The 26,506-nt window shown below is 40.8% G+C and overlaps 1 protein-coding gene across 18 annotated transcripts in view; it reads right to left on the bottom strand.

The window, feature by feature from the left end:
- The window catches only part of LOC146315546 (ankyrin-3-like), a 162,487-nt gene that overhangs the window by 108,811 nt on the left and 27,170 nt on the right, over window positions 1–26,506 (bottom strand). For 3 of the 18 annotated variants that reach the window (XM_084735507.1, XM_084735508.1, XM_084735513.1), the window contains exon 1: window positions 12,915–13,667. The exons of 1 other annotated variant lie outside the window; for it this stretch is intronic. In XM_084735507.1, coding sequence (XP_084591633.1) covers window positions 12,915–13,037 — 123 coding nt within the window. In that variant the 5' untranslated portion in view covers window positions 13,038–13,667. Of the gene's footprint in view, window positions 1–12,914; window positions 13,744–26,506 lie in introns of those variants that run through there. 14 more of the 18 variants (XM_084735502.1, XM_084735506.1, XM_084735498.1 and 11 more) reach the window with 11 other exon arrangements.

Here is a 26,506-nt window from a genome sequence, read left to right as displayed (position 1 = left end):
TGAAGTTCGTCAAGGGTTCTTTTTCAGACCAAGGTTTCCATTAAGAATCCTTTTTATCCAAAGAACCGTCTTTAGAAGAGGAGTTCTTCAAGCATCTCAGCAATCCTTGAAAAACTCAAGGGTGTTTTGTACCATAATATGAAAGGGTTCTTGGTAGAACCCCCCTGGTGTATTCTGGATAAAACCCTTGATGGAACCCTCTTTGTTGGTTCTTGATAAATACCTTGGAATACTAAGATTTCCAGTAGAATCACCTGTGTGTGTTCTAGACAAAACCCTTGGAAAATAAAAAGGTTCTCTATAAAACCCCCTAAGTGTGTTTTAGATAAAAGCCTTGGAATGTAAAAACGTTTCCCTGTAGAACCCCATGTTTATGTTCTAGATAAAGTTTTTGGTTTCTTGGTAGAATCCCCTTGCTGGGTGGGTTGTTGGCATTCTTAAAGGTAGAAAGGTTCTGGATAGAACCTCTAGAGAGGGTTCCCAGCAGAACAATTGCACCATAGAAGGGTTCTCTGTAAAACCTCTCATAGGGGGTTCTGGGTGGAACCTTTCACATATTGGGTTCTAGGTTGAACTCTGAAAGGATTTCAAGTGAAACATTTATATAAGATTCTACCAGGAGCCACAAGGGTTTGTCTGTAAGCTGAAGAACCCTTTAATGGTTCTAGATGGCATCTTTTTTTCTAGGAGCGTAGCTCCCACTATGCTGCACAGTACACCCAGGGCCACACACACAGACACAGTGAAAATACAGCATGTCCATGCTTAGATTACAGTACAATAAAGACTGCAACCTTTTCACACTGAATTACCTCCTTTAAGGTGCAGTGGAGTCGTTCCCTCGGGGCCACAGGCAAAAATACAGTCTATACGTGGTGACAAAGTGGTATTAAGAGCCTGTATTGTAGCTGAGTCTATTAGATGGACATTGCAGGAGGTTTATTGTGCTTCAGAGGATAATAATATACATTTCATAGAAGAAATGCAACACACGAGAACTGTAACTGTAACGCTTAATTCTTTACAGAAAAAAAGCAAAAGGATGGAGGTACGGGCAGATGTATGGATGAAGTCTGCACAAGCTAAAGCTAAAACATTTTTTTCCAACATGAGCATGTTCAGACAGAGGGGTGCATCCATGTTTGGGAGTTGGTAGATGGGACAGAGGGGGTGGGGTGAATATTTTTTCTCTAATCATGAATCTAGGCGTTTTTCTGTTCCCAAGGGGCCCTGCTGCATACAACCACCCCACCCCCTTGCTGGCACCCCCTTTCACTCTCCCTCTCTCCGTCCTTCTCTCTCCCTCCCCCCGATTGCGAGAGAGCTAACTGTGAAGAGGTGTGATTACCATCGATCTGTCCTAACACAGCCCATTTCCTCAGCTCCAGAGCCTCTGAGCTCCACAAGGCCTGGACCACACACTCCTGCTGCCCTGCACAGGGACAGAGGCTTTTTCTGGGGGAGAAAATACGAGAAGACTGGGTGATGGATCCAGATGAGTTGTGATATTGCTCAACTATCGACTATTTAACAAATTTGGGCGCTTTCATTGTTGTCATTGGGCAAATCGAGCCAGACGACAAAAGTGGTGACCATGTGATTCTAGTTATCGCTGCACGTGATGGTGGAGTGGCAGGTGGTTAAGCGGAGGATGGGGAGACAGCGTTCTGGTAGAGGTGGAGGTGGGGCTGAGCAAAAGAAAGTAATTATCAAGCCATACAGGCGTGAGTCCCAAGGGTCAACAGAGTGGAGTGTGTGTATGCGTGTGTGTGTGTGTGTGTGTGAGAGAGAGAGAGAGAGAGAGAGAGAGAGAGAGAGAGAGAGAGAGAGAGAGAGAGAGAGAGAGCACCATTTCAATTGGAAAAGCTTATCTGTGAGTGTATGAGGAGCACCTGCCATATATGCATAAAGTGTACACACACACACACACACACACACACACACACACACACACACACACACACACGTCTGTGACAGACCATTTGGTGCATTTAAGAGCCTGATGGAAGAGGTCTGGCACTGATGCGCAGTAGGGGATTAATGAGTGTGATGTTGCAAGAGTGGGGACGTTGTTGCTTGCTCTCACACACACAGGCTTGGGGAGTAATGGATTACTTGTAACGGGATTTTGTAATTAAGATGCAAGGAAAAGACAGTACAGTAAAAAGAGGTAATCAGATTATAGTTACATTGAGTAGAAATGGGGACTGTTAGCAGGATGACAATTTTAAAATACATTTTTATTAAAGCACAAATACCACCATATGTGCAGCACGCACACTTCACAACATCTCACGAACGTCACACCACCACTCTGGTCTCAGTGAAATCAGTCGATCTGATAGTTGCCAGTTCATTATCTCTTGAAAAATGCCTTTACTAGATGGAAATTTCACCATTATCATTGTCTCAACATCTAATTAAAAAAAAATAGTTACAGGCAAGACCAACCACTAAAGTTTGCTACACAGATCAATCACTGGCGTTGTCTAAACAGACCAACCGCAAACTTAGCTAATTTCAGCTATTAAGTCAGGTAGATGCCGGGTAGCTTAATCCATAATATAATACCTCATAATTTATTAATCAGTTTATGTTTTACATTATTAATAACAATCTGTAAAGTAACTACATAGTATCTAATGTTGGCAAGTAAATGTAGTGGAGTAAAAAGTGCAATATTGGCTACAAAGAGCAAACACTAATGTTACACACAAAACCAGTTGGTTAGCTAACCTGTCAATACTACAACCACAACTACTGAAAAATATTTTGGGACTGTAGGTGGTGATGCTGGTGAATGTGCATTCACATGTAACAAAGAAAGGAATATCTGGACAAACAATTAATGAACCTGACAAACATAAAACATCATACTGAGCCGAGTTTCACCATATTTGGTACTGAGGTAATGCAAAAGAAATGCAAAGTAATAAAGTTGCATGACTTCAATATTGTGATACTTGGATTATGTTACCGACTACATTTTTGTGGCAGTTAATTAGTAACTGTATTTGAATACATTTTTAAAGTAACCATCCCAATCCTCCTAATCCTGCACACACAGACACACACACTGCTGCTTCAGTGAACGGTGAGTTATGACTGACCAAGACAGAACTGTGCATCAAATGGAAGGGAAGAAAAAAAAAGAAAAAAGGAACCTTTTAAAGTACAGTTAGGCTTTGTAGTAAAAGTAGGTGAAAGAGAGGCAGAGCTGTTCCTTTGCTGTCATGTCTGAGTGCATAGTAGACATTTTCCTCCGCTGTGGTCCAGTTTTCTATTCTCGTCTCTCTTTTCTCTCATCCCCTGTTTTCAGAGTGTCACCTTTTCCCCTCTCTCCTCTCTGCATCTCCTCCACACCTGCTCCCCCTTGGCTTCTCTCCTTTCGCTCCCTCTGTCCTTGCCTCATCAAGTCTCCGCTCCCTTATCTCCTCCTCTCTCCCTCTCCTCTGTCTTTAGTCTCTCCTCCCCCCTTTAACATACCTTTCAGCTCTATAATCACGTCATTAAGCAGCATTACTGTATCTCTAACTATGTGTGAATAATCTCACGGCGAACTGCACTTATACAGAACTCCTTTTCTGTCTCAGCTTTGAGCAGTGGAGGTGAGTTGGTCCTATTTAAATTAGATGAGTGATGGAGAGGTAAGTCTATAGATTGCTTCACCTGCATGACAGCAACATGGGAAATGCTTCTCTCCAACATCTGTTCCAGCAATTCTTACTTTCCCGCTATAAACTTGAACTATAATCCTGCATCCTTATAGGCTGTCTGATGGTACCAGTTTACATTTCAAGTGAGGCAAACTGAAAAAATGCACTCCCATATCCTGCAGAGAGGACTTTCCACCCCCTGTTACTAAGCAGGAATAGGACAATTGTGCCTTTGATCCCAACAAAATGAATTAAACACATAAATTGCGTTGCATTAACATGCAGCTCATTTGTGGAGAAGCACGATTACACAACAAGCTCTGTTTTATGCATTTACATGCATATTACATCCTCTTTTCCTATAGCCACGAGCTATAGCACATTGTTTTTGTGTTTACTTCATCATCTTCGTCACTTTCATTACTGATTAATCTGGTGATTATTTCCTCAATTATTGACTTGGTCCATCCATAAAATGTCACAGAATACACCCATTTCCATTTCCCATTTAATTTCCGATGCTTCATATTGCTTATTTTGTTTGTCTGACACCTAAACCTAAAATATTCACTTTACTGTCACATAAAATTAAGAAAAGCAGCAAATTCTCAAAACTAAGAAGCTGAAATAAGAGAATGGTTTATATTTTGACTTGACACTAATTTGTTCAATCTCAAAATGGTTGACTGATCTATATTTGGAGAATTTCAGATAGAATGAGGGTTAACATTTTTTAGCTGCATATTTTGTAGATATGAGGAAGTGAAACACCCTTCATGTATGGTATTCCTCCATTTAAATAGAGCCACCAATGAGCGTTGAACATAGGCTATATGAAATCTGAATTTTATATGTTATTATGTGAAATCACATCTAGTAATTCCACGCAGGGCACCACATCAGAGAGAGGGAGAGGGATGAAGAGGAGGGAGGCTGCACGTGGATTTGAAGAGCGGCAAGAAAGACGCCACTCACCTTCAAATGACCTTTAGGCTTACAATCATGCTCTCTCTCTTTTCCCTGCCTCTCTAATTCTCTCCATTTCTTTTTTCTTATCTCTCACTCTCTATTTTCCTTCACACTCTCTCTCCATCTATTAGTCCTTATCTCTTCCTCTCTCATTCCACCTCAATCTCTTCTTTTCACCGGATTTCTCTGTCTGTCTCTTCAGTGCACACACTCATTAGCCAGCGCCCATGTGACTAGAAAAAGGATGTAAAAATGTAGAGTGTAATAAAATTGAAATCACCTGATGCACAAAAAAGAAAAAAAAAAAAGATAAACCAGACTGGGAACCACAACTAGACAACATGGATTTTTTTTTTCCCCAGTGGCAGGACAAACAAATCCCCACAAACACAGGTTTCCGGTTACGAAGGCTCCCTAAGAAATCCCATCACCACACACACAAACACACACACACCATCCCCCAGCAGTAACTCTCAGTGAGGACCCTTGAAGTGGTGGATCAATAATTAGAACAATCCTTATTACACGCTCTCATTTCCCCTTAGAGACTGAAGCTAATGTAGAACAATAGCAGCAGCAGCGTACAGTAGAGCGAGGACGCTGTGTCGCCCATTGGAGGATCCTGCTGCACGTTTGAGGCCAGGTTTCATACAAGAGTGAAAGAGCATTGAAATGGACTGATTTACTATTATCATAGTATTGTATATGTGAATGGATAATATAATAAAGCCAACATACATTACCAACACTAGGTTGGATCAGTGGACCAGGCTGGTGCTGGTGACATTGTGGGTTTGAGTATAAATCATAACATTATCTACTGTCACAAAAAATTTTATTTGAAAAAGTGAGGGTTGAGACCATGGGTTGCTTCTAGCCTTTAAGTCATTATTCTTTAAATCTAAATCCTAGTTGCTTTGGCAAGAACCCCCAAAAAAAGCTGTGAACCTCATCAGTCAAAATAGCTCCATTGGACCACTCGCTACTCGTCAAAAGTTCTGAAGGAGGTAAACCTACACACTAACGCATAGAGTACATGAGAGGACACACTCATACACTGAAAGGGGACACAGAGAGAGATATTTAAACAGATAGATCCTTTCTACTGAAACTGAAGGCCATGTTAGTCTAGTGGCCAAAATCCACAGTCCTTGTTTTCTGCAAAAACGTATTCGAAAACTTATCTGAAGCGTTTATGATGTTTCAGCCGTCTGAGTGAGTCAAATCAAGACGATGGAGATGAAGATCTTCCAAAGTTACAGTCCATTTAAGATAGAATTCCTTCTTTGTGTTTTCACACTGACAGCGTTTCTGTAGGGGAGGGACAGTAACAAAAAGATTTTGTGCTAAAACTGACAAGCTTTGAAAGATAACTTGATTTGATGAATTTAGACTGCTGACACATCATGTTTCTGTTACTTTAGATATATTTATGCACAAAACAAGGATTGTTTTGGTCCCCCACCACTTCCACTAAAAGCACATTAGGAACAGGAGAAATAATCACATCAAGCACAACCTGTTTCAGTGTTCATATGGACATCTGACTATGTGAGCATATCATGTAATTTTGATAGGCCAGCACGCATGTTCAAGTCTGTTTTTAGTGTGTCTTTTATGGCCTTTTAGGGGAACAATTCTGCACTTTTCATGTGGATGTCCAGTCAGTGTTCATGGTAAATGTAGTCAATGGAAGCAATAAATTCTTCAGTGCTGCTATATTGGCTGAGAGCTCTCCTGCTGCAAAGTCTGTTGTACCTCATGTATGTGATGTCACAGTGATGTGGTTGGTGTTACAGAAGAACTGTAGGCTATTTCAGTTTAGATTTCTAGTCTACACCTCTGAGTAGACGGTAGGGATGCGTATCGGTAATTTTAACTTCAAGGTATGACCCAGTTCCCTAGTACCGAGTAGTATTGAAACTTCTCAAAACAAATGATACCTGCATTTGATCCTTTCAGTACCCAGACTGAAAAAGAAAAAGCTGTTTTTACTCACAGCCAATCACCGCAAGAGTTCTTCAGTTTAACATAAATTTAACAGAATTTAATTCTTCAATTGACTTCAACACAGGCTGGACATCCACATGAAAAGTGCCAAATTTTCCCTTTAAGGGCTGTCTTATATTCAAGCCATATGTCATATGATACTCTACAAACGATACACTATACTCTGCAATAGTAGAGTACTGTGATCCCCTGCTGGGCAGGACCATAAAACAAGCCTTACTTTGACTAACAGCACCTTCAGTTAAAGTCTCAGTAGGAAGTGTTTAGTGTTTTTTAAATCTCTCTTTGCATGTTCCTTTCCTTATGAGTGTGTCCTGCCTGTGGACGGTCTCCATAGATTGAAGTTTAGTATATGCTGATAACTGAACATCAACCGATAAAAGCTCTCCTGACTGATGACATCTGCCTGTGGTTCACACACTAACACACACACACACACACACACACACACACACACACACACACACACACACACACGAAAAGTCTTACTACAAACTGGTCAACAGCCTCTTGGGTGATTAACCTAATCGAAGTAAATCATGTACATCATATTCCCACTGAGTAAATAAAATTGCAATATACGCTACATCAATTGTCATTATTTCCATGAACAGAAGCTTGGCAGCTTCCTCAAAGTCGCGCTCGTCAGCCGTCCAGCCGGTGGCCATCTTGATGGTGAAAACATTTTGTAATACTGGGAGGAGTTCCCAATGCCAATGCAATTAGCTGAGGCATGCATGAGCGCCGAATTCATTAACCTCCATCTTTTATGGGCTGGTGGGGAGGGGGAGGAGGTGAAGAAGAAGTAGTTTGGGGGGGAGGAGGAGGGAAGCAACACTCGTGCCGGCTTTGTTTCAACCAAACCAGAAACTGAATGGAGAAATGAGACAGAAAGAAAAGGAGAGGAATCTATTAATACATGCACTGATATTATGTTTTCTCCCTTCCTGCCTGCCTCCAGCCTGATGACTCTTTTCCCCACGGTTCACTTTTCCTCTTAGGGCCGGGCAGACTCTGTTGCTATGGGCTTGCTCTGAAGGCAGCACGGGGCTGAAATCCAATTTCAACACTGCCATTCGCCTTCCAGCAGTCATTTCAAAGTCTCGCTTTAGATTCACTACTGTGATCCGGATTCAGGCCTCTAATGAGCAGTGATGATGGAGATAAACGATGATGACATTCACCACTGACGAGCAGGACGTGCCAGTGATCTTTGGAATTTTTAATGAAGTGGATCAAATTTCGCTTTCCTCATTATAAGTTTTGCTTTAGACTTTAACAACACAGTCAAGAAACAGGTGCAGAGAGCTGGGAAATGGGTGGAGAATTTTCCTGGAAGACGAAACACCATTAGATTAGACTGTAGAATAAGCCTGGGGGAAAAAAAGGTGCACATGGCCTGTATAAGCCCTGTGAGAGAAACAATAGGTACTGTAGCAACGTACACTCTGTGTACCAGAGTGATGTGTAAAACTGGGACTTGGCAGAAGGAAACCTGTGCTTTGCTTAGCTCTTTCTCTGTCAGGGAATCCATTGGGGGCTCCTGGCTCTAGATAATGTCATTAGAAGTAAAGCAGCTTGGAGAATTTATGTAACAGTGTAATGGGGGTTTCCCGTTCAGCTGACCACTGCGGCTACTGAGTTTTTACTGACTGTCTCTCAGCTGCGCTCTCTTCTCTCTCTCCTGTTCTCAGACTCGCAGGTTAACATCCCACTATTCCCCGGGTGCTAATGGTAGGAAGGAACTTTATCTCCCTCTGTGCTGCTTTCCTGACGATACACACTACACCAAGTTGTTAGGTATTTGTAGCAGGAATCCCTCCCCAGACACCCTCCATTAGACCTACACTGAACTGACATCTGATCAAAGCAGCAGGCGTCACATTAATCTACTCCTCATCTCCCTCACATGCACTTTGTTGATCTCTTTTTGCATTTGGATAGTCATTTTCTACATGATTTGTTCATTTTTAACAAGATGGTTTGTTTCATTCACCTACGACTGGCAAACTGATTCATGAATGACTCTTTTAGTTTTATAAAGTTTAGAGAATATTATAGATGGGAGATGAAACTGACAGAATGGCGGCGCACAGAGAAAAGAGTCGCAATTACAAATCCATCTGCTTCTTCAGCACCATGGACAGCGCCATAGATTTATCTACACACAGCAGAGTTATCCACCTTTTCGATACACACGTGCTGGTTTGGCTTGACTCAGATTGACTCAGCACATCAGCCCAGCAGGGATTTGCATCTCAATTACAAAACGACCACCTGCTTGAAGGTGTGTCTTTTAACTGAAGACGAGCTTAGCTTGACTCGAAAAGCTGTACAATGGTGACTAAACTCTTCATTATCTAGTTCCCTATTATTTTGTTACTTAAAAGCTTTTATAATGGCAAAACTCCTACACAGCTGAAAACAACATGAAGCAGTAAAGAAGAAGTAAGTTAAATAAAGCAGATGCCTGAAAGTACAAACAGACGCAGGAGAGAAACTAAACTTCAAACCACAGAGATACATTTAGAATCTATAAAAGTATTGCTGATCACACAGAGACTTTTAAAAACATCTTTCTCTCTGCTCTTCTGCACACACGAGCTGAATCTCTCAACACACCCTCGTTTGAAGGGGAGAACGGGGGTTGGAATGGGGACAAGATGTCACCGCAACCGGCTGAGAGGTGGTTCAAGTGCACTTTGGCTCCACTTGAAAGGTCCATCTTGGGTGTGATTCCCAGGATGTGGTAATGGAAATGCAAATCAGAGCAGCATGGGCAAAACTGCCAATGGAGAAGCCCCATTAGGCCACTGGTATTTCAGAGCCATGGTCTGGGCCAATCGATTCTAACTTGAACAATGAGTCAGACAGACTAGACTGACACCACTGTGTGTTTCAATGGACTGCATATGATGTTATATTCAAATTGCAATGCAAACAAGATGGGAAATTGCACTATAAACACTATTTTCTGGCGACCTTACAATCTGTGATCCAAATAGAAACAAAGTCATCACCCCACTAATACGTCATGCACAAACTGACTGACCGACAGATCGACTAAACACTAAACAACATTATAAACATCAAACATTAAATTAACATTACTGTTATCTAAACACTGATAGCTTTAATTAATGAACCTTTCTGATGAAAAGTTGTAAATATTGTTTGTAAACAGCGAAAAAACAGGCCTGTATTTTCAGAATATTTTGCAGTAGTTCATGACATATACAGTTATGCACCTGCTTGGTGACTAATGCACATACATATGGGAGGACACACCACTCTACATTTACAAGTGCTCTCTACAAACAGTTTTGTACCTGCTCTACCATCTAAATATAGTGTTTGTAGAGCTGTGAAAGCAGTGACTCAAAGCAGTTTGTTGCACAATTTGCACTGAGACGACCACATCCGTTTAGCAACAAGGCAGAAATAAAGACTTGAATAATGGAGGGAAACTGACAAAGTAACTTTAACATGATGTGGGACGTTTTTGTTGCCCAATAACCTCTTATCTCATATGTAGTTTTTCTGCATATGTCACCCTTACATCATGCATCTCTATGACTCTGACAGCTCTCAGTCAGTCTCATGTATTGTGGGACACAGTGAGAGTTGGAAGGCCACCAACAGAGGTAAACAGCGCACGAGCAAGGGCAGCCAAGGAATAAAACCGCAGCAAAAGAGGTGTGCTAGCAATACAACAACTGTGCGTCTGTGTGAATGTGTGTGTTGGAGGGACAGCGACAAGCGATGGCCTTAGGTTCACATCCCTCAAGCAAACACCGGCTGACAAACAAATTAACTTTAGGGTTTGACTTTTGTTTTGGGACAGTGTATTATTCAGAGGTAGCAGCATGAGCCAAACAACAGCCCTAATAAATAATAAAAAAGTCAAAGAGAGAGATACGTGCGTGGACCCAGAGACGGGGAGACAAGCCAAAAGAGAAGAGACAAAGACACAGGGAAACAAAAGGGACAAAAAGAGACAGAGAGGGGAATGAGGGAGAGATGAGAGTGAGGACAGAGGGAAGGACGCAGGGCAGGCCAGGGTGAGAAGAGAAAGTTTATTATCCTCATGGATGGTGCTGTGCACAATCCAATCAATACAACCCTCTCCTCCTCTCTCCTCTCCTCTCATCTCCTCATCATCTGTGTCTCCTGTTCTCTTCTATGAAACATGACCCTTCATCAGGACTATAAAACCTCCTATAGAGATCGGCGTCTCAGACATGTAATTCTCACACATGCATAAGGAAAAGAAGAAAGTAATCTGCACTTATAGGTGAGTATACAGATCTAAAACTTACTTGACTGTACAGAGAGGTAGAGCTATAAATTCACTTGACCTTATAAATCTTCCTTTTTTGGTTGAGAAAAGATTAGGTCGTGATAGCTCGCTTCTTGTCTATGCTGAGGTCAAATAACGTTGCCAGCAGCATAATTCAAAACCGGGCACCCATGGGCACAAAGTGCAGTAAATGTCACTGTTATTGAATAGATCTCTCACGGTCAAATCGCTTCACATTCAATACGCAGAATGCAATTAATGCTTTCTCTGAACACAAGAAGAGTCCAGACAGGGAGGAAGTTGTCTTATTACCAAACTGTGGACAGAAGTAAACTTTTGTTTTTGTTGCCATCAGTGTAAGTAGCTGTAATCATATTAAAGGCAGTTCACCTCCAAATCAAAAATGCTTTTTTTCTTATCTGTAATGTTTTTTTTCCCCCAAATATCATGACCCAGTTGCTCAAGAATCCTTGTTGTGAACACACTATTTTCCCCTGAGATTGAATATAATGGATCCTACATGGAATTGCTCATAAGATCGGTGGATTTTCTTGAGTAACCAGGTCATGACTTCTGGAAAGAGACTTTGCTATTGAGTTTCAATGTTTTTTTGGCACTTTGAGCATCAAAAGCAGAGTGCCATCTAGTTCCATTATATTTGCAAGAAGGTAGAGACCTCTACAGCCGATACCTCCAACACTCAGCAACTCACACCAAAACAATCTAGATGGATAAACAGCACTACAGTCCAGAGGACAAACATGTACATTTGATTTGGAGATTAACTGCTTCTGCCACTGCTCTGTCCAAACAAAGTAAAGAGCTGACATGTAAGAGAGGAGGAAGAGGATGGAGGCGACCCACGTGCATTTCAGTTCCTCCTCCATCATATGAAAAGCTTTGTCATCAATAAATCAGTCGTGTATGCATTATACATGGCTGTCTGTGCATCCAAGCACACACACACATGCACACACACACACACACACACACTCACACAAAGCAAGAAGCCACAAAAGCCCACTAAAGCACTCATCCAAACCCATGATCAAGTGAGCGGAGTGTCAGTTTTTTTTGCATCTTGTCTTGTGTTTGTTCCATTTGATAACATGTGTTCTTATTTGTATACATGCATACATGACCTCATACTTTTTGCATCTCCCAGCATTCATCTGATTTGGTAAAAAAAAAAACACAACAAGGTTTAAGACATAACCGGCAACATTTTCCTAAAAATGACCCATTAGAGGTGTGTGGTGGTGTCTATATTTGCAGAGACCCTGTCCCTCATTATTTTGCTGTGTTTAGGCCACATCAACCAAAAACACTGGTATTTGACACCCTGAGAATAAGACTCAACCATCAAACATCTTTCTGGTGAATTTATGAACAGCTCAGACATATCCTACTGATTCCACCTTTAAATTGCACCTAACAAATCATATTCTGCACAGGATGATCACAACAACTGACCACTTCAGTTGTCAATAAAACAGAGAAGGACGTGCAAATATTTAAGGAAGCTCCACATGACGTAGTTTTACTTAAGACACAATTTTAGGAAACGTTAAAAGAGTCAGAGGTAGGAAAACAAAATGCTCTGTGTGTCCCTGCAGCTCAACTAGAGACATTAATGCACAAAAGACACATTAACACTTTGCATGCATACCAACAATATACACACAGACTCCCACATAAAGAAAGAGGAACACCATCACACACACACGCACGCGTTCAGTATACAAGGTCAAAGATGCTCTATGAAATGGACAGAAGTCTCCTCATGTGTGTCTTGATTTAAGCGCAGATATAAACATGTACGTGAATGTGTGACGAGGCGACCTCCAAGCTCAGTTGATCTAGAGGTAGTCAAGAGATGTAGAGATGCACACACACACAGAGTCACGCTCCAATGATGCTAGCGGAGCGGAGCAGATGAAGCCACCAGCCAGCCAAGCCAGCCAGCCCTCGTCTGTTACCTTTCTCTTTTGTTCCCGGGACGCTGCTCTCCTGCTCTTCCTCCGCTTCTCCTTCTCGTCCTCTATTGCATTCACATCCACTTCCCCCCGATTCTTCTTCAATTGGGAGGCCGCGTGAGCCATGATAGGTAGTAAAAAATGAACAAGCACCACACACTACACACGCGTGCCTCACCTGAAATCCCAGAGAAGTTCAGGGGGCTATAAGTGACAAAACCGGGATCTCAGAGGAAAAAATCGGGGTAGAAAAGGAAAGGGGGGGAAAGGGAAGAAAAATGCCCTCCTTGAAAAGGAGAATGGAGAAGAGTAGGGTTTCTTTTATGTTTGTATGAACGTATATCCTGTGTGTCCTTTCTTTTGGTTGTTGCTCTGGTCTGATGTCTCTCTGTCTCTCTCTCTTTTTTTTTTAAAGTGATGGGAAGATGGGAGAGAAGAGACAGCAGCTTCTCCTTGTCTCCTCTTCCTCCTCCTCCTCCTCGTGTGTCATCCGCTGGCAGTGTGAGAGGAGCGCGTCCAGGAGAGGTGAGGACAAACCGGATGGAAAGAGAAAAGAGACACGAGCATCACCAGCACAGAGGTGGAGGGAGGGAGGAGAGAGAGAGAGAGAATGGAGGTGGAGGCAGGGAAGGAGGGAGGGTGCGAGGGTAATGGTTACTATGGCAACCACGCTCTGTTTCAGTCCGTCCTCTTAAATGTTTCTCTCTCTCTGTCTCTCTGCTCTGGTCCCTGCTGCTGCTGTACCTTGCCCGGTGCTCCACCGTGCAGATGTGTGTGTGAGTGTGTGTCTGTGTTTGTGCATGAATGAAGCAAAGGCACCGGTTAGGAAAGGAAAGGAAATGGTGGCAGGGAGTGTGTGTGTGTGTGTGTTTGTGTGATGCCATCACATAAACACACGGACACATATTACCAGCTGGAGTAATAGGATGGGGATGGGGAGAACATGCAAAGGACACGGGTGAAGGCAAAGAGGGAGGGAGGAGAGACTTGGTGATCCTAATGGTAATAGAATAGTGCACAAATACACACACACACACACACACACACACACACACACACACACACACACACACACACACACACACACACACACACACAGTTGTGTTTCCATCAAATCAGAGGACATTACATTGACATACATTAATTTCCTGGACACTTACCCTAACCATCACCCTTACGTTAACCTAACCTTGCCAGTGCGTGGTTATTTTAAACCTCCTCTAATAATATAATTTTACAACACCACCTCTCTATTATACTAACCTTAAACTAACATTAAAGGTCCAGCGTGTAAGATTTACAGGGATTTATTAGCAGAATATGGAAGAAATGGAAACACTCTCATCCCAGCTTGTCGACTATCGACAACTGATGTTGCTCACACTATGAATCAGTCGCAGTTTGGGTAGGTTGAGGCACCAGACCTACTTGGGTTTAGAAAAAAATGATGTTTTGGGTTAAGGTATGTACATCACATGACGTCAGTGAAGCAAGCTGCAAGATGACAGTCACAAGACGAGTCACATAAGGTGAGCAGCGCCTAACAAACCCAATGCAGGACAAAACTATGTTTGTGTGGGACAATGTGAGACATGTTACCAATGCAGAGACAGAAGAAAACAAACATTTTTATTCTGTCCCTTAGCTTGCAACAGCTTATCACTTGTGACTTTGTGGTGACCGATGAAGGGTAGGCACCGGGTAGCAACACCATTGAATAAAGTCCAATTTTAGAAAAGTGTCTATCCTATAGTGGTTTGACTTTTGAAAGCCAGAGCCAATCAAAATATGGGACATGGTTTGAATGTATGAGATGTGAGATGTTGTTATTGACGAGATAAAAATCCTGAGCAGTCCCACATAAATTGCAACACCTGGTCATCCAAAAGTCACGTGACGCACGTGATGTTATATACCTTCAAACTTTTAATTGTGTTTTGGTTTCATATGAGACACGAACCCTGTCCTCGTGGGTGAAAGTGTTTCTTTTAGCCATCAAACCACCGTGGACACCCTGTGCGTCTGTATGAGTGCTGAGGGGTATGCAACGGGATGGAGATGGAATGTAATATTTATGTTAAGTATGTTTTCATTAGTGTATAATCACCTGAAAATAAGAACCATTGTGTTTTCATTTCATTCAGAATGAGCCATTTATATCTACAGAGTATCTACATGTTGCACCACCATGTTTCTACAGTAGCCCAGAACAAACAAACAAACAAACCAAACAGTTGCTGGCGAGTTTTGCAGACCTTGATTAGAAGCTGAGACGACCGCTAGATGCCACTAAATATTACACACTGGTCCTTTAAACTAAGCCATCAGCCTAAAATTTAATGATTTATGTTATGGGGACTTGGGTTTCGTCCTCAAAAGGAGGGCAAAGCTCCACATTCTGACTGTGTAAACAGACTGATGCCCCCACAACATGAGTAATACATGTCCACATACACACGAGGAAGAGGTGGCTATGAGTGATGATATTCAGTTTTTTCAGTTTGATTGTTTTGACTTGAAACAAACCAGCGTGCTTGACTTAATCATACGGTCTTACCTGAAAAGGACCAAATCAATAACTCAATGAATGGAAAATCAAACTGAAAACTTATCAAGTGAATGAATCAAGCAGGTAACAAATGAAAGAATGACTTAACGGTCTAAATCTAAGAAGTATTTGCCCTTTTCCCTGATTTCTCTGAGTCCTATGCCTCTATAACCTCAGTGGTCATCCCACCATCTGGGTTCATTGACATCATGATGGAGAGGTCAAACAGGACCAGGGGAGCTTTTGTTTCACCAAATCACTCGGGTCTTTGTTGAAAACAGAGGGACAGAGGAGGAGGAGGAGAACAAGGAGGAGGAGGAGGAGGGAGAGACAGGAAAGAAGATCTACACAGAGACAGAGAGGGAGAGACAACAAAAGCTCCTGTTTGATTTTCTGTGACTGAGAACGGGAGAAAAGAAAAAAAAACACACGACGTCTTATTCGGAATGTCCTTCCCGTCAGCCGTGCTCACGTCAGACATGGCAGCATGGAGGCAGATGGACCATGCAGCAGCCATCTTTGTGTTTCTTTCCCCTGCCTGCCTGTGTGTCAGAGGCACCTATGAGCATGGCGGGGTCCTGTCAATACCGAGAGGCTGCCTCATCACATGCCTGTCTGCTTTTCACAAAATCTACTTTATCTGTTCATGACTCTAACTTCATTGTGAACCATATGGCGAAAAGCTGAGAATGGGAGGAGATGATCAGTCAGAACAATCCTCCAGGGACGGATGACAGGTTTAGCTGGTGGACACCAGTCATGTAACGATATGAGCGTGAAATTCCCTTTTCTCTTCCTCAAATATATTCATCCTCCCTGCTCCATTTTTCTTTCTCTGCAACCCCAAACACCAGCCACCGGCACAAGGGGGGATGAAGCTGACTTACAGCCCCCATCATGCATCAGGGGGTGTCACATTATGCCAAATTATCATGCGGTTGCTAGGCGAGGGCCAATGGGGTGGCTTCAGGGACAACAGGACGGATGGATAAGGAGCGTGGAGAGGTAAGAGGAGGGATTGGGAAGGCAGGGAGCAGGGGGTGGGTACATGTGTGCAAGTGTATGTAGATGAAGAAGACATGTGCACATGATAAACACACCGCTACCCTGAAAAGATAAAAAAAAAAATCCCTCTGTCCGATGAGAGATATAAAAACAGGAATCATGATGAATGAACAGGAAATTACAATCCTTGAATAGAGACATTTTCTGCCGCTGAATAAAAATGTGGGGAAAATGATACAAAAACCTACGTCATTAGCTGCCAGTACTACTACCTTTTCAAATATTCATTCATTGATAAAACTCCATTCACAGTCTGATAGCCAAACGACGACCCACAGCCATACTCGTAGTAAGAGCCACTGCCAAGGTGTCCTATATTTCAAACACCAGCATTTTCCAGGCAAAGAAAAATCACGACTACTACAATAGAGCAGAGTTGGCCGGTGGCCGGTGAACTCTAGAAGTGGCCAATTATTGGAAGTTTTCCACCGTTTTCCAGGCACTATGCCATATACACTCACAGCTAGAATAAAACAATCACTACAACAATGATAAATCACACACAAGATGAAGAATATATTACATTAATTAGTTCTGTGTGTGCTACAGAAATACCAACATTAAATCTGTGTATTATTAGGATGGTTATTTCCATTTAGTGGTAGTACAGCTATAATTGGAGCTGTAATGATTAAACAATTAATCAATTAGATCACTGGTTTCCAAATGGTGTGGCGACACACTAGTGTGTTATGACGAAAGTCGAGTATGATATTTTTGCAATATATCACAAAAAGTTATCAATGCAGTTTTTATTTGCAGTACTTTGTACAAACTCTTTCCCCAATACAGAGGCAAAATCTATACCCTAAAAAAATCTTTTAAAAACCTTCCTTGTGAACAACCTACTTAGTATTTAATCAATAATTTAAAAATGTTAATTGCAAATAAATAAGACAATTATTAACATTATTAGGAATTTGGACAATTTGGAATAATCTCACATTGAATAAACATGGAAGTCAGACTTTTTAAACTTCCATACTGTACGTCTTCAGATGCCCCTGGGACTATTTGTTTTGGGTCATGCTTTTATCTGTGGTGAGGTGCCTTGTCCTCCCATGGGTGCAACACGACCAATCACACCATCAATCTCATTGACCTTTTTGACCTCTGCAGCCACAACAGTGTGTCCCCATACACCAACAAAAACAGGCGAAGCACAGACGGCATCTGGAGGGTTCGAGCTGGACAGGTCACTCTGAGGTTACAGTATAACCGCCACACAGGAAAATACACTTGTACCTTTAACTGGAGGGTTTCACTGGGGTTGACAAAAGGAGTTTTATAATCGGTGCTACTGGAAAAAGCCGAGTTTTCATCTGAATTTAAGTGACCATTTCTTATACTGCAATATTCCTGTGACACAGATATGAACCTAATATTGCATCTGTGATCATTTTACTGCCTCATCTACATTATTTATTTACATGCACAACCACAGTCATAGAGCTGGAGGAATAACAGTGAATGGAAGACATGAACTGCAGTGCAGGTGCTGTCAAGTATAACATGACTGTCTCAAGGTGTTGTTTTTTTTTGTTTGTGTGCTTTATAATTCAAATTTGTATTGATTTTGGTCGAGTTGGTACATGACAGCTCCTCACATGAAATGAGACATTCCAAAAAAATAATTAACAGGATAAAAGAGGGGCAACAGCATCAGCCCCCCAAAAAACAATCATCAACTCTGTTTTTTTTTTTGGTTTTTTTTGAAAAAGGTAAGATAATAAGCAGTGTTTCCCTCTATGGTCCAGCTAGACTGTGTGCATTCTTTGTACTCTGCTGCCCTCTAGTGTTCAACAGCATCAACAGTCTGAAATCATCCTGAGAGTGCACACGAGGCCTGATACAGTACATCTAAAAATAAAAACACAGAAGGACATAAGCAATGCCAATTTATAAACCTAAGGAGTGTTAGGACTGATTCAGCTCACAAAACTCTCCATCCAATAACATCATTAAATATGTCGTTACATAATTTTACCCATTATTTACTCACAAATAGTTGTATCATTATCGCACATAGTGCAGATATACAGATATGGTTCCTGACAGCCAACACAACATAGTCATGATGTGCACGTTTGCTGGGATTCTACAGAAAACGAAGTCTGCCCGGGCCTTGGTGCTGCTGCACTGTGAAAGTACGTTCCTGTCTGTGTCTTTCAGAGTAGGCCTGCTTTTCAGTTCAAATTCATCTAGAGAATATTTAGCCTGGGACAACAAAGACACACATTGTGTTTATTAGACAGAAATATTGGATATTGTTATGTGTGAATAAATATGCACATTGACAAGTGTTTTATCTTTTGTAAATTTCTACTGTTAATAAACAATGATATAAAAAAAAATCTAAATATTTTAGAACTATCCCTAAATAAAAGACTTTCTGGAGAGCTCATGTTTCTTTCTTCCTGTAGCTCTCCCATATTTTGAACCCTGGTTTCCTCTACGCCAGGGCAGAAACTGTCTGTAAGCGTTCAATCAAACTCTCCTCCTTGAGAAATCTTTGTCTGCTCTGACTGGACTGGAAACGCCTCTGGGAAGAAGACAAAGGAGGCAGAGGAGGAAGGGTATGAGAGGTGCGAGGTCAAATGGCAAGTGGTTTAGACTGACGGCAAATCCACCCACACAGAAAAACCCAACGCCAAATACACCTGGCCTCAGGGCAAATGCATCAACATGGGGGGATGTGGTGAGAGGAGGAGGTGAGGGGTGGACAGGAGGAATTGAGTTTAAAATATCATATCATAAAACCTCAGTATACAAAGAGAAAATTCAAGAGGAGAGTTATCTGGATGGACTAATTGCCAACAAGAAAGGAGAGGCGAAATATGCGAGCGGGGACAATTAAAAATCAGACATGGATCAAAACAAATGAATCACCAAGCATCAATTTATATTCAGTTCCACTGTAGCTCTGCCTGCCTCACACAATCAGAAACTGTGTGAAGAGCTAAAGGATGTTTGCAGTCTGGCCATGATTTCATCATTTAAATGCCCACTCTGGCACGACCAAACACAAAAAGTGGGGTTTTTTTTAACACACAGCTACACGATCATCACAATCCCACACCTTCTATTTTTTCTTTTCCCCGTCGTTATCCCACTCGTTCTCCATCAATAAATGACTCTCATGCCTCCCCTCCGGATAAGCAAAGTGTACCGTGAGACGTGCATTTTAACCCAGTTAGCTACCAATAACCTACCTAAATGTGTGTCACGACCAAGCGGTCCCCTTCAAACCAGACCAAAATGTCCTTCCACGGTTTCCCCACTGAGGGGCAGACAGACATTCACGGTAGAGGGGATAGCATACACATACACACTCACACAGACTTTGAGGTGGGGTCTTAAATGGTTGATGTACTGTTGTTTTTTTTGTTTTTTTTGTCAGCAGTGAATGTGAATTTTTCCTGTGTCGTGATGGCCAGAAAGACAGAGTTGGACACTGTTTACACTCACAAATACAATTTATGTGGGTCATACTGAAGCCACTGAATGAATCAATCAATAGAAAAATCCTTTCTGTGTCTGAAAATGTGGTTGCAATGCAAAGAGGGAAGATCACAGGGCTTAAGATAATCAATACTATTCAAAACAAGGCCTCATATCACTCTGTATACCAGCTAGAATTTCTATCAACTCAAAAGTCCCAGCAAGCTTTTAAAAAATTATGATTTATGCATCGTTAACAGTGCAGCAGGCAGTGTCCACTGTTATACTGTATTTTGGAGGTTACCCCAGGATAACCCACTGGGGGCAAGCTGGATTTACATACAAACAAAAGACGATTTAAATGGATTTATGTTTCTATTACACCAATTGAAGTGGAAGTGTGTATTTGAATCCCATGAGCTAGTTCTCAGAGGTTTCATATGACACCATAGAGCAACATTTGTCAAACATTAGCCACATTTTCAAGCATTTTAAAACAACTATGTGGCCTTATCTACAACTTAGAAAACACATGCAAGGAATAACTGCAATATATGTCATTTTAACTACACACCCTGGTCAAAAATAAATATGCTGAGTATATTAAAGCTACAGCAAGGTACTTTTAACTGGTTATGAAACAGTCTCAATTTAATGCTGATTCATCTATATGTCCTACATAAGCAAACAAGACCATCCACAAGAAGACTGGTTATTTCTATATATTTATTCTTAATGCCTGCCACTGGGTCAGGTTCTCCTTGAAATCAGATGAAATGAGCTTGTTTACAGTTTTCCCAGACAGAGTTACTATGAGTCCTATGTTAGCCAGTTAAAATGAAGCAGGAGGAGATTTTTATTTAGATGATTATTATTTTTGTTATATTTTGTGGTTATGGTGAAGGAAACACTACCACTTGTGTCCACAGTAGCCAGAAACAACAAAATATGAAAGTAGAAGTAGTAGCTTTAAATAAGCTTATATTGAAGGACACTTTTTAAAGTATACTTAAATACCCTTTAATGAAGTGAAATTAAATTACACTTAAACAATTAAAATTAGTAGTGTATTGCAAATGGCTTATTTAAACTAGTACACAATTTACAATATGCATACAATAAAGTACACTTCTTGTAAGCACATAGAAATGCCACTTTATTGCAATGCACTTTAAATATATTTAGATTAAAGCTACTACAGGGAATTTTAATATTGTGTTGATTTTGAAGGCCACTGTGGACAAAATATTAGTGTTTCCACTATAATATTCACAAAATATAACTTTAAAAATAAAATTATTAAAAAAAACAAAAAATCATCTCTTCTTTTTAACTGGCTAACTTAGTACTCAGTGTAACATCCCTGGGAAAATATAAATGCAGGCTGTTTCATCTGATTTCACAGGGATATCATGTATTAAGAACAACTGTACAGAAACAATCAGTTTTCTTGCTCTAGTCTTGTGAATGGTAAGAAATGGTAATAAACTGGTAATAAATTAAGACTGTTTATTACTCCTTGTGGTAGCTTTAAGCAAAAAGTATACTTGTAATAACTTCTGTATTCTTGAATTATATTTCCATTAAACATTAAACTAAATTAAAGTACACTAGTTTTTTTTTTTACCCAGGCAAAAGAGGGTTAATTTAACCTTACAATGAGAAAATATTAGAAATACTGTTATCTGACATTTCACCATGAAGGTCCTGTTGTGGAACAAATCTACATCACTGTGAGGAGAAACAAGAAAATATAATCAATAGTTTTAATAGGCTGAAGCTTTTTAACAACAATATCTCCAGGCTATTGCCATGACTCGAGTGGGATATTCAAATAACAACAAGAACAAACACAACTGCCTGTTGATTAAGAATTTCCGGTAATCAATGGGGAGTTAATTTCTTGGCTGGAACAAGTGGCGGTCTGACTGTGACGGCTGTGCAGAGAGGGGAAGTGATCCCTTTTCTGTTTTACACAGAAATGGCAGCAGAAGAATAAACAATTTCACGGTCTGTTGGGGACAGTAATACACGGCCTTGCACAATCACACCCAGTTTCTTCCTATTCACAGGCTGCTTTATATCAGCATACCGTCCTGCAATAAGTCATTTCAGCAAGGCACAATACAGTTGAGCAAATTTTAAAAGTAGGCAAAATGTATTACAAAAGATCGAGGGGCCGAATTGGTCATCTTGACACCAGCAGTGTTTATATTCTCCAGGACAATTATTTAAAAGTGATTCAAAGTTTCCATTATATTGGTAACAAAAATGTACCATAGTTCTGCTGTGCACTTCTCTATTAAATGTGTCTCTTAATTCGAAGTATATTGTTGTTGGTACAGTAAGTTCGATTACATTAGGTTGGCCAGGAAATGGAAAGAATGATTATATTTGTGCTTGAGAAGAAACTTCAATTTGGCCATTAATAAAACACGATTTCCTGATGGTAACCATTACGAGTCAGCCTGAGTGGTTTTTAATTGAAAACATTAGGAAAAAACTGCGGTGTTTACTTTGATCTCCTGAATCTAATGGGAGGGCAATGGAGAAATCAAGGAAATTAAACCAATCAAGACAAAGAGAGGTGGTGTGGTTCGTCTACAAAATGCATCTTAACTGACAGTGAGAAACAATAGCGGAAGAGAGAAAAAGGTGAAATAGCAACCCGTTGATGGCTGAATATGAAGGTCGTGACCCCGTCACTCCAGCCTATCACAGATACCAGATCCAGCACATAAACCTCTGGGATATAACTTGTCACCATGGTGATGGGTTCCTATGACAATACAGTCCCTTGACAGTTATAGACAGAGAGTCCTCAGGAAGTCTCGGGTAGGCGAGTTGGTGGGATATTCCGGGAAACTTGACACATAGGAAACATCAAGAAAACAAAAGTTGCCATGGCTACTGGAGGCTGATTTTGCTGACGTGAGAATCAGGAGGGTATCAAAAGACTAAAAACTGAAACAATGTTGTAGTGAACACATGCAAATGTGGTTCATAAAATGTGGTACTGGTTTTGGCATTATAGGTGAATTATATATTGCACTTGATAGGTTTTTGAGTCATTATGTTGTATTTGCTTCCGTGTCAATCCTTAATATTGTTGAGTCTTTTTCATATTTCAGATGTTATGTGTACCATTTTCACTTAAGTATTATTAACAGTAGCATGTATTTATTTGGCCTCCAGATAAAAGAAATATAGCTCGACAGATACTGGATTTTTGCGGCAGACATCAATACTGAATTAGGAAGTAAAAAAGAAAAAATTGTGATATTGATTGGCCAATATTCTTTATTTGTATATATAAAATCCAAAAAGATATCAGGGCACTGACAAACAGACAACATATATGCTGATACTAATAAAGCTGTGTTAGGCCAATATCGATACACCGACAATATCACCCGACCAATATATCTGTCTGGCGCGAAAAAAATAAGAATATAAAAACTGGTCAAATAAATATAATCAGTCCCAACTTTAACACAAATCACTGTATCTTCTTAAGCGTATAGGTTTGTATCTTAATGGCTGTTTTCCATAGGATAACTATTTTAACTTTTTTTTTCTTTTTACAAGAACCATATTGTTTAAAGCTACTACTACGAGTTCTTAACTGGGTATGAAACAGTCTCAGTTTATTACTGATGCCTCTGTATGACCTGCGTAAGTTAACAAGAACCATCCATAAGATAACTATTTCTATATAGCTGTTCTTAATGCCTGCCACCTGGTCGGAATCAGATTAAACACTTGTGTTTTCCATTTTCCCAGGCAAAGTTACAGTGAGTAGTAAGTTAATTAGAACAAAGAAGCTGGATGAGTTTTTTGTTTATCTCATTTTACTTATGGCATTATATTTTGTGGTTATGACAGTGGAAACACTACCTCTTCTGTCCACAGGGGCCTCCAAAATCAACAAAATATGAAACCTCCTTGTAGTAGCTTTAATAAAATTGTAGATTATACTGCATTGTGAAATTTTAAAATAAATCCTGTAATTGCAAAAAACAAAAACTGAAGTGTGCAAGAGACATTGCATTTGATTTTTTTTTTTTAATAATGAGACAAAATGATGCAACCCAAACAGTTAGAGATTTTTAGGCTGTACTTTGTGTGCTGTGCTCTGTGATTTGGAGTCTGATCAAAGGCGAACACAGTGCCTTCCTCCCATGTGAAGCAACAGAAGCCACCAGCACCATATGTGTGTGCCCATCAGTGGGTCCACATGCCATATGCCTGAATGTGCTGGTGTAATGCTTTCTCTGTGCCAATCATCTCGCTGTCTGCTCAGCAATTGGAGCGTTCATTAGTGCAATCCTGGGGGTGGGCGTGTGTGCTTGGGTGTATATATATCTATTTGTGTGTGTACGTATGTATGTAATTTTGCATACTTCAGCAAGGAATCTGGCCTGTGCACTGTGCATGCAAAGTGACAAAGTTCAGGAGTGTGTGAAGCCCTGTGTGTTTGTGCAGGCGTAACCTTGCCAGACCCTGTTACTGGAATTGCAGGAGCCGTGTGTTTGTGCAGCCTTGTTACTCTCCCTTAGCTGCTGGGCAGTGGAATATCCTCCCCAGTGTCGAGTTTCCCCGTCATGATGGGATCATAGAGCTGTGCCAAGAAGCGCTCCGCCTAGGGAGCCTCGCTCGCTCTCGCACAGTACGCCAGCCCCATATCAAAGTATCATTGCACACACACAAACACTCAAACAAACACACAAAGCAGCCACCTGAAAAGTACAGCTGGACCCAGAGAACCCCAAAGTCTTTGAAGCACAGACAAATACATTTACACACACTTACACACAGTCACATGCTACTGCTTTTCTTTGCTGATGAAAGGTCAACTGCCACTGAGCATTTGCAGTCTGTACTTTTTGAGCCTGGAGATATTTACCTTACTCTATCAGTGTGCACAGTAATCTTTATACACTAAAAAGTATTTGGCCTTAGATGCACATGGCTTCCATCCCTGCATTCAAAATCACACACCTTTTATTTTTAGTATGCAAAGTCAGTTTGCAAGTTTAAAGATGTTACATTAACATTTTTTCCCTCCTGACACCAATTCTGATACCGAGTACTGATGCAGTACCAGTGCCAATACCAGTCTGTTTTGTTTTTCCCATAAACCCCAGAACAGTTCAGTCCAATCCAGTTCACAATCACTGTGGATCCCTACAAAAACAAACCAATTCAGGAAATAAAATTGTAAATAATAGCATCTCTATTTGTAGTTCAATACCACAGATTGTGTACAATATATACACTGGATGCTCACAGTACAGCTAATTAGTCACTCGGTAACTTAGTCAGTAAGGTTTGCAGTCTCGGCCTTCGGGAAACGCACAATCCACCAAATTATTCCTCCTCCTGACAGAGACTCAGGCCTTCTGCTTATCAAGAGCTGGCTACAACACAATGCAATCTGATATCTAGGTAGAGTTTGTGTGTCTCCTCCACTGACCATAATATTTGTTGTTTCAGGGCTAATACATTACATTGTATCGGATCAGTGTGTAGGCTTGTATACTCACTGCTATCTGTTCATGCATTTTTATGCATTATGGGAGGCATTTTCCAATACTGATAAGGGCATCAGAACTAATTAAGTTGCAATTAATGTAAGATTTTGCAACGAGATACAAGCATTTTGGAGCAATGATCAATAAAATAAAGCCAAATAACCAACTGTAACATCAATGCAACTTTCTCTATTTTTAGCAGTATCCTCACAGCAATGTGACATATAAATACTCACTCATATCAGTTTCTCAATGCTATCAATTACATTGCTCTCTGGTAATCATGCCAAACAGGTGAAATATACACACGAAAGAGTCAGACAGAATTGAATATGAAAAGGTTTTTCGACAAGTCTGTCACCAAGTTCAATGTAAACTGATTGTTTTCAACCCAAACTACAATTTTTAAACATTTCCATTTCCACTGCTCTCTTTGACGAGAGATACTATCCTGGATTTGTTCCCAATCAAAATATACGTATGCTGGGTGCAGAGGGGAATAAAGACTACCGACTGGAACGAAGCCTGAGTTTTCCAGTAGTAACCTCTGGCCTAATAACAGTAACAGCTCGGACGTTTGATCACACACAGGCTTCATTTTCAATCACTGGAAAGAAGAGGCCGAGTGTTGGCCAGAGGTTCTAGCCATCCAGACAGCCAGTGTGTCCGACCAACGCTAATGGAAATATAGCACTACTACGCTTAGCTCATTCCATTTCTCATATTAGTGTTGCCAAAAGGTCGAGATGCCGTCTGATATGGTATCTGGAAATGAGAGAGCATGGAAAGGTTACAGATAGACTTTATTGAAGTTTTAATTGGATGCAAATCAGATAATTGTGTTTGCTCAGTGAGAGCTGAGCAGCAAACTACATGTGCAAGCATACATACTGTACATACAAACAAAGTCTGGGTCACACGCCTCCAATAACCTCGTCTTTCTCACACCTTAGCAATGATCACCCTGCAAAACCACACACACACACACACACACTCTGGATGGTTTG

This window comes from Lutjanus erythropterus, chromosome 14 (genome assembly GCF_056507025.1).
Source record: "Lutjanus erythropterus isolate fLutEry1 chromosome 14, fLutEry1.hap2, whole genome shotgun sequence".
NCBI classification, from domain to species: domain Eukaryota; kingdom Metazoa; phylum Chordata; class Actinopteri; order Lutjaniformes; family Lutjanidae; genus Lutjanus; species Lutjanus erythropterus.
The sequence above is the reverse complement of the archived record's forward strand: the minus strand, read 5'-3'. Positions and strand labels throughout refer to the sequence as shown.